Source organism: Parasteatoda tepidariorum, chromosome 10, assembly GCF_043381705.1.
Source record: "Parasteatoda tepidariorum isolate YZ-2023 chromosome 10, CAS_Ptep_4.0, whole genome shotgun sequence".
Taxonomy (NCBI): Eukaryota; Metazoa; Arthropoda; class Arachnida; order Araneae; family Theridiidae; genus Parasteatoda; species Parasteatoda tepidariorum.
Window position 1 is genome coordinate 3,603,948 of NC_092213.1, and position 13,318 is coordinate 3,617,265.

Below are 13,318 nucleotides of genomic sequence, written 5' to 3' on the forward strand. Positions count from 1 at the left end.
ACTGAATGTAGTACAGTAGGTAACCGATTATCCGGAACGATCAGGATCATCGCTATTCCGGATAACTGATTTTTTCGGTTTTCTGAATCGCTACAAAAAGCCGTTTTTTTATTGTTAAACCCAACAAAAAAAAGTTTTTTTTTTTGGAAATAATCTTAAAAAGAAGAAAAAACGATGAAGGAATACACTAATGATTATTTCCAAAATGATGGTAAGGTAAACATCTTTCAAAAAAGAAAGAAAAATCCTAAAATTTTATGAGGAAAAAAAACATTTTTTAAAAAAATGGCGGGACAATTCATCGAATTTCGTTCCGGTTTTTTTGGTTTTCGTGTTTTCTGATTTCCGGATAACGGGTTCTGTACTGTACTTCATTTAGAACAGGCGAGATGTTTTTAGTTACCAAGATTTCTCTATGAGTAACACAATGCTCAAGAATCATTTCTGGATTCTCATCTTTCATCAATTTTAAGCAGCCATTTTTCTTGCCCATCATATTAGGAGCACCATCTACAGCACAAGATGTTATATTTTTCATTGGTATATTATTGACATCTAAGTAGTTTTTTAGCTTATTATATATATCTTTGGACGTAGTGGTGCTTTCTAATCTATTACAGAACATTTCTTCAGCAAAATGCCTTTTATCAATATATCTTACGTAAGTTATCAATACTGTCTATCAAAGTTGATTCATCCAATATTGCACTGAGAATTTTCTTGTTTTCAGTTTTTCAACAAGTTGTTTTTCAATATCTTCACTCATTTTGTCTATTCTTCTGCAAACAGTACTGTTACTGAGTGGCATAGCTTTTACATCTTTTTCAAGAACCGTTTTAAGAAACGCTGATATTGACGGTTTTATTAAATTCTCTCCTATAGTATGATTTTTTCCAGATTTAGCATTGAATAAAGAAATTTGATAACTAACCTCAAGAATACGATTATGAGTTGAAGTGTGAGCAGTAAATAGAGGCTTAAATTTTTATTTAAAGTTTGAAAGCAATTCAAATCTGAATTAATATGAGCATTATGTCTCGCCTTTAAATATGCCTCAAGAGGACCTTGTTTCATTGATTCGTTGGTCAAGCATGCTGTCATAAAAGACAAAAAGGAAACCGCTCCTCATGAACAGCAGGTATAAACTCAAATTTTATATAGTCCTCCGAATATTGGAGATTTTTTTTCTTGCTTGCACCACTCATTTTACTATGGGCTGAAAGAAATATATATAAGATAAATTAAAAACTGAAATATGTGTTAAAATTTATTTAACATGACACAGAGTAAACATATATTAAAAAAATGCATATTTATTTAAATGTATATAACATGTTTACCACACTGCCATCGCAGAATAATATCTTTTTTCCATTTGATAAATTTTTTAGGAAAATTATACTTCTAAAATTAAAATAAATAAAATAAAATACTTACAAATTATATCGATACTATGTATATATTTTTTAAATCAACGAGACTTTAACAACAGTTTTTACAGACGCCTATTTCAAATTAACACCAACTAAATGATGGAGAGAAAAAAATGCATGAGTTATTAATACTCAAAGAAAGGGAAAGCAATTAAAACTAACTGAAAAACATGCTACAAAGTTTACATCTTTATTGATCTGTAATGATGCCAACAAGAAAAAAGAATATATGGAAATGAGCTTTTGTAATCTATAAATAAAGGGAGAAGCTTATACCTCATGTGCTGGGGTGTTGATTTCTATCACTGAATGCTGCGAAACACTACAGAAGTTGCGACTGGTCAGTCAGATGCGAATAAATGGGTTGTTTAGCGAGATTTTAAGGCATCCGGGAGTCCAATACTACATATTCAACTNCCTTAGAAGTGCCAAATGTTGCATACCATGCACCTTTTTTTACCCCTCCTGAAATCTCCTGAATTCTTGTTAGGGATACTCCTGAATGTTAATTTTGCTAGGTTGGCACGTCTGGTCTTGTTAAACGAATTTTATAATATTTATTGGCCACAATTATTTAAGAATTTGCTCTTTTCTTTCAATTTTGGCACCAAAATCTAGCATTGCATTTAAGTGGCCCGGAGCAAAAGGGTTAAGCTAGTGTCGAGTCCATTTTCGAATCCCCCCCCCGTAGGGCGCGAGCCCCACATTGGGAAACACTGAAATAACCTCAGATTGGACTAAGATACAGAATATGTATCCAATATGAAATCAATATCTGATACTGTTTCAAATTGTGAGCTGAAATGAAACATTTTTATATACAAGTGCATTCAGTGAAAATTATCTGTCAACATTTTTGTTAAATGTGTTCATGAAATAAAATATATTTCTTTTGTCTTTTGTAGAAAACGATTTGAAAATATTTATTGATGACTTGTCTAACATCAAGGAACTCATTCATCATAACTTGCCATATCCACTCTATCGAGATGTGTGCAAACTTTTAGCAATACTTAACCTGGCAAAAGTGAGTATATGATAATCTTTTTTTTTAATTTAGTGATAAAATTAAATGATACAAGGTCAAGGGTGCCATCTGTTGATTAAACCTTTGCGATCATATGCCTGCTGTCAACCACCAATTCCTATTCTTATTGAATATCTGTTACTGTAAAAGCCTGAATTTCGGTGAATCCTAAGCTTTACTGGTAAAACCTAGGATGTACCATAGTGTCTTGGTAAAAATCCAAAGTCTGCTATAATATGGTTCTATTTCGGACTATGTTACCAAGTTCTGGTGGTGAAACGTAGGATTTACCAACATCTTCCAGTAAAAGCCTAAAACAAGGGATAATATATGGTAGGATTTTCTATTTGCAGATATCTAAGTTACATTCCATTATAGGGATCCACCAACTCGTGGTGAGCTAATTCAAGACTACAAATGCAACCTTTCATCTTTCAGTATTAGGAATAGCAATGCCTTTAAATAATCATTGTTGAGTATACTGGACAAACATATACCAATCAGTAACAATTAACCTTAAAAAAATCAATGAAAAGTATACTTTGTTGTGGCATTTGACCTTAAAAAACATCAGTGTAGAGTATACCGGACAGTGGCATTTAACCTTAAAAAGCATCGTTCTAGAGTATGCTGAGCAGTTTTATTTAACCTTTAAAAAACATCCAGGCAACAACACTCATACCTCTTAAGTAATCAAATTACTAAAAAATATCATCATCATCATAGTTGGCAAGATAGCTCAATGTGGGCCAATGCCTTCCTCTGAAGATTTCTCCATAACGACTTCCGATTAAATAAATAGCGGAGAGAGAAAATATTTAATAGTGATTATTATTGATAGATTATAATGTTTAGTGTTGGATTTGGACAAAATAAAAATTATCCATCACCAACATCCCTCTTTAATGGAAGAGTACCATATATTGGGTAATATTCCAACATGTGATCTACCTTTGTAATACATATTTATTTTAACCAGTGCTCATTTTACATTTGCCCCGTATACCCTACACTCATGTTTTTTAAGGTTGAGGACCACTGCCCGATATGTATTTGCTCAGCATATCTTACACTGATGTTTATCACGGTGTGCCTTAACCAAAGTTAAATAAAATGCTCTTACACCTAGAAAATTAGAAGAGATTCTGAATTTACAATGTTAACAGATAATAAAAATCAAAATAATCTGTGGAGAGATTCTTAAAAAAATCCACTTTGAACATTTTTGCGCACAAAGTATGATATTTTGGAAAATCTGGCGTTGTTTTATATAAATAGAAAGGAAAAAATGATAAAATAATAATTTTTCAGTTGTAATTCTATTAAACTTTTATTATTTAAACATTTTACTGCTGATAAAATATAAAAATGTAACATTTAATTATAATTTCATCAATTTAAACACGTGAAGCATTATATCTACAAATAACGCTCAAAAGATGTTTAGAATAATTCGGGTGATTTGCAGCAACCTTATTCATTTCCCAGGAAGACTTTATGAAATCAAAATGTACAGACTCCATCGCCTGCTCCCCAAAAAATGCTAATCCTTCACCGTTTTTGTCACAGAATTGTTCAATCTGAAAAAAAACTGCATGAACCTTTGGTGTAATGCTGACACCTAAGTCCATGTAGCTCTTTTTGAACGCTTCTATACGTGCTTTGTAATTTTGGTCAAGATTATTTCCAAAGCATGCAGAAACCACTTTTTTGAAGTTGTCAAATACTTTAACATACTTCAGTATTGCTAGATTTTTAAACTGGCTCAGAAGGTCTACTTTATCCAAAAGTGTTTTGCATGCATTTCCTTTAAACCCAGAACATCCTCGTCTGATTTCACGCTGAACGTGACAAGCTTTTGCCCATGTTAGCAATTCATTTTCACACTCTTTCTTGAATATGTTGAAACATATGCATGAAAACAGTGTTAACAACTGTTAGACAAAGGTATAAGATTCGATTTTCGTTAGTTGTTGAAGATTTTATGCATTCAACTTGCGTCGGTGACGTCATGGTCTGCGGGGATCGGGCAGTTAATTTTCATTTCCTGTTGGTCGTTCTTGCGTGGATCATGACGTCATCCGTTATCTGTATTTAAGCTTCTACTGAAGCAAATTATTTTGTATTCTTTCTTTTCGTTTTGTCACTCTGTTTCTGACAGTTTGCTTACCAATGTTTTAAATAAACTTATTTCTTCAGAAACTTCGTTTTTCCTTTTTTGTGTTGTTGACTAACAGATATGATATTCTGCGACAATCTCGGTGTCATGGTTATCGGCATAACCGGGATTCATTTTCTACCGCCCTGAATATCGAATTTGCTTTAGCCTGGACTTAGCCGAGTCATTCTCAACTTCAAATGGAGAATCTTAAAGATGGGGGTCGTTCCCACCCACCAAATTTGCAAAGTGAATCGTCAGCTTAAATCTCAAGTTTGTTATGGTGTACTTCAAAATACTGTGGATTCGAAAAATAATAGAACATTTTCAAAATACGACTCTTCTAAGGAATTTTTCTCTAATTGACAAAGCTAATAGTTGGCATTTTTAAAAGAACTTTTTTTCGGAATATAAATCAACACATCCGAATTGGATGGCTGCTTCTAAAGATTACGAAGTTTTGTATCTAGTATGGAGTGAGCAACGATACTCCTTTTGCTTTTAAGAATCTTTGAGTTATAATAGTTTCGTCATGGAATCTTCGAACCTGCATATAGATTTACTAAATTCGTCAAATTGGAGTACATGGAAAGAAAATATCGACGTAATACTCATGGACCGAGGAGTGTGGAGTTTTATCTCCAAAACTGAGCCTGCCCTACCTTCAGAAGCAAGTCGAGAAGAAAGTCAGGAATACCTCTGGAGACGGGACAAAGCCTACACCTCGATATTTCTGAGTGTCGAACCCGAATACCGAAGTCTTATCTCTGCCACTACTGATAGTGCTGAAGCTTGGGAAACTCTAAAGTAACATTTTGAGCCGACTATGAGAGCAAGAGTTATTCAACTCCTAGACCAGTTCTTCGATCTGAAATACACCCCAGGAGAAGAAATTGGAATATTTGCAGCAAGATTAAAGAACCTGGTTTCTCAGCTGAAAGAAGCAGGACATCCTGTTGACGACCTATACCAAGGATTCCAACTTATAAGATACTTACCCAAGGACTTTCAAGGTATTGTTCAAATTATTTATAGATAGGAGGACACTAAATTTAAATTGAAGAACATTTTAGACGAATTACTTTTGGAGGAAAATAGATTTAAGCAACTAAATTTTGATTTAAATAATGTTAGTGATATTGCTTATAATGTTAATTCAAGTTTTAATGAAAAGTTAAGTGTAACTAATAAGTTAAAATCTGATTCTTCTAATAGTAAGGAAAAATTAGAATCTTCTAATATTAAGTCTAAATCCAAAACTAGTTATGATAAATCTAAGATAGAACCTTGTTATCGTTGTAATAAATATGGTAATTTAATATTAGATTGTAAGCAAAAAATAAAGTATAATTCAAAGAATATAATGAGTAAATTTAAACAAAATGTAAGTGATAATTCTTACTGTAATGTAACTACAAATGTTTTAGATAATAGTCTTTATACCGTTGAAGCAAATGTTGGCAATGTGTGTCATGAAATTCAGAAAGAAAGTTGGCTTTTTGACACTGCCGCTTCAACACATTTTTGTAATAATTTGGATTTATTCTTTGAATATGAAACTTTAAAAAATGTGTCTGTGTCTTTAGCCATAGGTGACATTGAAAGCCCAATCTTAGGTATTGGAAAAGTTCAATTTTTTAATAAGGTAAATGGTAAAATGCACAGAGTAACTTTACAAAATATCATGTATTCTCCTAAACTTAAAAGAAATCTTATTTCTGGTTCTGTAATAGAGAAAGCTGTAATAGAGATTATTTTGTGGGTGCTAAAAATTGTATTTCTGTGCATAATAGGGTTAATGAGAAGATTTTCGATTGTAAAAGAGCTAATGGCTTATATTATTTTAAACCTAATGTTTATACTAAGCCTGATAAAGATTTAGTTATTGACAAAAATGTTAGTGACACAAGTGAGCAATTGTTTAATGTATCTGTTCAGACAAATGATTTAGATATCTGGCATTTAAGGTACTGCCACATAAATTGTGATTATATAACTCAATTAAGTAAAAATTCTAGTGTGAAAAGATTACCTAATCTCAATTTTTCAGATAGTAATTGTATAGAATGTAAATTAGCTAAATCTAAAAGAATTTCATTTAAACCAAATTTAAGTATAAGGTCTAAAAAACCTTTGAAACTTTTACATATGGACGTATGTGACACAATGCCTGTCATATCACATGGTGAAAGTTGGTACTTTCTTTCTACCACTGACGATTTTTCATGGAAAGTTGCTATTTTTCCCATTAAAAAGAAATCTGATGTTTTTAATAGTTTCATAAGATACAAAAGGGAGCTGAAAGATTCTTAAACTGTAAAATTATAAATGTTAGAACTGATAACGGCATGGTATCTTGCCATAAAGAGTTTAGTGATTTTCTTGAAAATGAAGGTATAAAAGTAGAGCGTACTAATTCTTATATGCCAGAACAAAACGGTGTTAGTGAACGCTATAATTTAACTGCGTTAGATAATATTAAAGCTATGTTAAAGTCTAGTAAATTGGGAGATGCTTTTTGGGCTGAAGCTTTACGTACACTTTTAATAGAGCTTGTCATAAAAACCAAATTAAAACTCCCCTTGAATTGTATAGTGGTAGAAAACCATCAGTCACTCATTTGAAAGCATTTGGTTGTTTAGCATTTGTGGGTCAACCAAAACAGTGCGAAATAAACTTCAAATGAAAGCTAAGGATGTTATGTTAGGCTATGCAATACATACGAAGGGTTATAGAATTCGGCTTAAAAACCAAAGGAAACTTGTTGAAACAATAAATGTTCGTTTTGACGAAAGTGTAATTGGGGTGGAAGCCGTACTAGGCACCAAACCCATTAAACGTAATTTTGCTAGTTTTAAACCAGAACGTCCCGATTTGGACGAAAGTTCTTCAGGTGAAGATACAGGTGATTCAAGCGTAAAACCCGATTTAATTCCGTGTAAAAACATTTCGTGGATTAGAAAAGCTGTACCTCGTCCAGATAATAGTCGTACTGATATTTATTATAATATTGAAGGAGTAAATATGAGATTAAGATCCTATAACGATGTAGAAAATTACTGCAATAGCAACAATATAAAATATGATAGGGATTTATTTGATTTCAGTGGGAAAAATACTTTTTCGGGTAAATTTAAAATTTTCAGGTTAATCATAACATAAAACATGAAGCTAATCATACTGAAATAAAAATTCCTAAAAATTACAAAGACTGTTTAAAATCTCCTCAAGTTAAAAATTGGGAATTAACCATGTCTGATGAGATTAATACAATGAGAGAAAGAAAAGTTTGGGATTTGGTTCCAAATCCTAAAAATAAAAGAATTTTGGGAAGCCGTTGAGTTTATACAACTAAAGTAAATGAAAAGGGGGAAATTGTAAGATACAAAGCACGTTTAGTTGCCCAGGGATTTAAATAAATACGAGGTGAAAGTTATGAAGTATTTAGTCCTGTGGTTAATTTTGTTCTTGTAAGAATGTTTTTCACAATCTTAGTTTGTATGCTAGGATGGTATCATTCCCGATTAGATATAAAGTGTGCTTACCTTTACGCAAATTTGAATGAGGATGTATTTATGTATTAGCCTCAAAGTTTTGTTCATTTAAATAAGCAGGACCACGTTTGCCATTTAAAGAAAGCTATTTATGAACTCAAACAAAGTGGTCGAGAGTGATTTTTTTAATTGGATAATACACTTGAAAATTTAAAGTTTGTAAGATTAAAGTGGTGTAATTGTACATATGTATATATAAAAATGTAATTCTTATAATTTATGTAGATGACATAATAATTTTTGCTAAAACAAAAAATGAAGTAGACAGTGTTATTAAACTTTTAGGTGATAAGTTTGATTTTGATTTGAAAATTTTGGGTAAAACTCGTAAGTTGTTAGGTGTTGAATTTGTTCAAAAAGATGGTGAGATGTTAATACATCAAAAGAGTTACTTCCAAAAAGTTTGTAAAATGTTTTCTAGCTTTAAATTTCCTTTGTCATCGCTGCCGATTACTAAGGGTAACTTATTATCAAAAGCTGACTGTCCATCTTCTAAAAACGAAGTGGGCGAAATTGCGGTTTTGGAGCATTTTGGGTTGTTTGGCTTATATAGCTAATCGCACAAGACCGGATATATCCTATGCGGTAAATATATTATCACAATTTCAAGAAAACCCAGGTTTAAAACACTGGAATACTTTACTAAGATTATTAGGTTATGTTCAAAATACTCAAGACTATTTCTTAAAATTGTCAAATATTGAGGAATTAAATGTTGATTGTTACTGTGACTCAGATTTTGCTGCTAACAGGGATGACAGAATATCAGTAGGTAGTATAATATTGTTTTTAGATAAAACTCTGATATTCTTGAAAACTTTCAAACAAAAATGTGTGAGTCTTTCTACAATGGAATCAGAGTATGTGACTTTAACTGACGCTGCCAAAGAGGTAATGTGGATTAAGCGTATAATAGATTAGTGTGGAGAATTAAATTTAAAAGACTTAAATTTAAGTAATTTTATTATATTTAGTGACAATCAATCTGCTATTGATTTTTCTCATTCACCTATTGAAAATAGTCGAACGAAACACATCGACATAAGGTATAATTTTGTTAAGAAATTTAATTTATGATAAATTTTTTTGCTGTTAAACATGTTAGGAGTAAGTTTAACTTGGCAGACATTTTTGCAAAACCTTTAACTAAGTTAGAAGTTGAAAAATTTTGTTCAAAAGTATTTGTGAAAGTTTAATCTTTTGGATGGTTTCAGGAATGAAAAAACTTAAGTATTAGTTTAAGGAAAGTAAATATTTCTTTAGTTTATTGAAGATTTTGATAATCTGTATATGTGCATTATTTTATAAAAGTTGAAGGCATGAGAGGGGACCGCATGATAGACAAATAGGGGCTAAAAGGTATGAGGTTTGATTTTCGGTCGTCGATCTCATGCATTCAACTTGCGTTGGTGACGTCATGGTCTGCGAGGATCAGCCAGTTTATTTTCATTTGCTGTTGGTCATTCTTGCGTGAATCATGACGTCACCCGTTATCTGTATTTAAGCTTCTGTTGAAGCAGATCATTTGGGTATTCTTTCTTTTCTTTTCGTCACTCTGTGACATTTTTTATTACTAATGTTTTTAAATAAACTCATTTCTTCAGAAACTTCGTTTCTCTTTTTTTGAGTTGTTGACATACAGATATGATATTCTGAGAGAATCTTGGATGTCAATACTTAGCACGCTTATCGCTGCACTCGAAGTCCAACTCATTTGATTGTACAGAAAGACATATTTTTAAAAATCCACCTCCTCCATCAATACCCATTTTTAAGTGAACATCCAGTACATCTCGTTTATTTTTCACATACTGAACAAAAGCAGAAACATCTTTGCAGTAAACTCCAAGCGCATCCTAGACTTCATCACCTTTTATACAAATGAAAGAAAATTCCTTAAAATCAAAAGAATCGTCGACGGAATGAGCTGTGATATTAAAACATATCATCCACAGATAATGTAGAGTTTGTTGTGGAATTTTTTTTTTTTAAATTATTATTGCCTACTGCGATTTAAAGTGGTTTCCCATAGATTTGCGACAAACTGAAGGCTCCTGATCACACTTAGAATCTTCTTTTAGTTTTCCTTTAATCACACGTGACATAATTTGATTCTCCGCTTTTAAAGGTGCATCTGATAAAAAAATTTGAAAGATTTATTACTCCAGATTTCAAACCACATTTATGTGGTTTGCCTTTTCCAATCTCACTGATGCTAACATCGCACCGTTTTGTCGCAGACAGTTGTTTAGACTGGTCTAAAATAATGTATAAAAAAATTTTGTAATTTAAGAACAAGCTAACAAAAGAAATATTTTTTACTTCGAAAACTGGCGTGAAACTTTTTTTGCAACTTGCCACAAATTTTAGCGGGTATTTCGCGTGCAATTTCACAAATTTTGCAATCGCATCTTGATTGCGTAACCTGCACAGGCTTAAAAATAGACAAATCTGGAGATTCAAAATTTTTTTTCAGTCTTGGCTTTAAATACTTTTCTTCTGCACGTACAGCACACAGTCACCGGCAATCTACGCTCATCATCATAGTTGTCAACGTTATTTTTCATGCCAATTTTGAACTGATTCTCTATAATATACATTAGTTTTTGTTTTCGAAAACACAGGAAACATACTTTACCCCGATTTTGATCGTGAGTCAAAGCTTTAGACATCTTTCACTGAACAATTATACACGTTTTATCAGTTTTTTAGATACCAAACAATTGATTGATAACTCGCTCTGCGACACAAGGTTAAACGTGTTTTGTTAGCATTAATTTCACAGTGTTTGTGTCGCTAAAGTCGATTTAGGTTTTTATTATTTTTATTTTTTAAATAGTGGTTCATCGACTATTATTAACTCTAAACTTCTAATAATTGTAAAATTTATTATAAACGGTTATTATGAAAATTTAATACAAATATATATATATATATATTTTATATTTATAGATAAGTATAAAATGATGCTAACATTCTTGAAATATCGTACTTCGTGAACAAAAATGTTCAAAGTGGATTTTTTGGAAATCTCTCCTCAGATTATTTTAATTTTTCGATTTTTATTATCTAAGAACATTGTAAATTCAGAATCTCTTCTAATTTTCTAAGTGTAAGAGCATTTTATTTAATTTTAGTTACGGTACACCTTGTTATTCAAGGTAAGTGCCACTGTTGACATATTCTGCCATGCTATGCTATAGTAGCATCACTTAGGCACTTATTGATCTGTCAAGTTATTACATCGGTCGCAATAATTCCAATTTAGTTTTTTAATTGAAATTATAAATTGTAAAAGTCATCAAAATAAGGTATAATTTAAGAATATGTCTATGGAACTATCTTACAATTATTTTTCAAAAAGAGTTAAAGAAATTAGAAAAGCTGAACTAATGCACAATTCTCTTGATAACTACTGATTATATATCAATATCAATAATTTTTAAAAAATAACTTTGACAGTAGTTTAAAAAATCCGTGTCGGACTTTTACCAGTAGGTGTTGGTTAGTCCTATGTTTTACTGTAAAGGATTGGTTAAAGTCTGATATGGAATCGTAATGAAGCATACTTACTACTCTATCTTACTCATGTCTCTTTGATAGATCCTAGGTTTTATCAGACTTACAGTAAAATATCAACAACAAAAAAAGAAAAAAGAGGCCCACAAAAAATTAAATTATTTAATCAATAAATTCTTAGGAAGATTTGGCATTTGTAAGTTTTGATTACTTCCGAGCAGTGGCTTGCAAGAAACTAAAAATAGATAATTTAGAAGCCCTGTGGCAAAATTTTTTGAGCTATCTGCGACAAAACTCTCCAGCACTAATATCTTACTGCAAGATACTTTTAATACTAACTTATGTTACTCATATATCTTAGTATTAAGCATATATGTTACTCATTTAAAATAACAAAAGTGCTGTGTTTACAAAAATAACTATATAATTTTTTTAATTAAACATTTAATAATTTTTTATTCTAATATTATGGGTGATATTCTCGCATTTTGTGGGGCGGGGAAGACACAAATTATTTACTTCTTCGCACTTTGTAAATAATTTTCACAATAAAAAATATAAAATAAAAAAATCATGAAATCCGTTGTAGTAATTTCCGAAAAAAAGATGGATGACGAAATTATGCGGATTAGGCTCCTCAAATGCGTGTTTCGTTTTGAGATTACCTTGTTGTAATATATTATAACGCATAAAAAATATCGGATTTAAGAAAAATTATGGAGAAAACAATAACTGCCAAAAACTCGATAGAATTATTGCCTTAAAAAGTAAGTACTCAAATGCACGATTCGAATTGTTTGAAATGTATCAGGATATTTAAAATCCACTTGAAAATCAATAACTGCCGAAAATGCAAACGAAGTATTACACTGATTTACAATACTATCGGCGTAAATTGAGCGCGTTAAAGGGTGATTATCTAAATGCATGATTCAACTGTTACATGTAAATTTCTGTAAAAAAGAAAAGTAATTTTTTTTTTTCTAAAGGGAAATCTTTCTGCGGGAACTCTGTAACGTTCTGCGACAAGGTCGCTGCGATTCTGCTACGGGGCTAAGAAGAGATCCAACCTGAACAGCATGACCTGTCCCAAATAAGCTTTTACATTTTTTGAAAGAAATTTCAAGTTAAAAATCCTTTTGGCAGCTTGGAGTTGACGTAAACAAAATCCTGATACAAAATAACAAATACCGATTGTGAAAAACTTCTTTTTTAACATTATGAATAATTATTTTCATTTATAATGTTGAATAGTTGTTTATAATTATTAAAAGAAATTGCTTATTTGAATTTTTCAGAATGAAGGTACTGAAATAAATAATCCAGATAAACTGAATGAAATCGGTTTCTACCTTAGTCAGACTGTCTCTACAAGCTATGGGCAAGCTTATTTGAATAATAATCTCTATCTAAAGGACAAAAGGAATGATCGAATATGCGATCTTCTGAAAGTAACAGATTCGTCTTTAATTAACAAGATGGAACTTTATTTGAGTGCCATACCCAAAGGTAATATTTTGTATTTTATGAGTTATTCTTTTACTATTTAAAGACAAATCTTTATTTTGCTGCATAAGGAAAAAAAAACATTTTGTTTAGCATTAGTGCACAACCTTTTACGGAATAA

The 13,318-nt window shown here is 31.3% G+C and overlaps 1 protein-coding gene across 3 annotated transcripts in view; it reads left to right on the plus strand.

Annotated features, from left to right (window-relative positions):
* The window catches only part of LOC107454523 (extra spindle pole bodies like 1, separase), a 313,495-nt gene that overhangs the window by 279,056 nt on the left and 21,121 nt on the right, over window positions 1–13,318 (plus strand). For all 3 annotated transcript variants that reach the window (XM_071186489.1, XM_071186488.1, XM_071186490.1), the window contains exons 16-17: window positions 2,339–2,460; window positions 12,990–13,200. In XM_071186489.1, coding sequence (XP_071042590.1) covers window positions 2,339–2,460; window positions 12,990–13,200 — 333 coding nt within the window. The remainder of the gene's footprint in view (window positions 1–2,338; window positions 2,461–12,989; window positions 13,201–13,318) is intronic.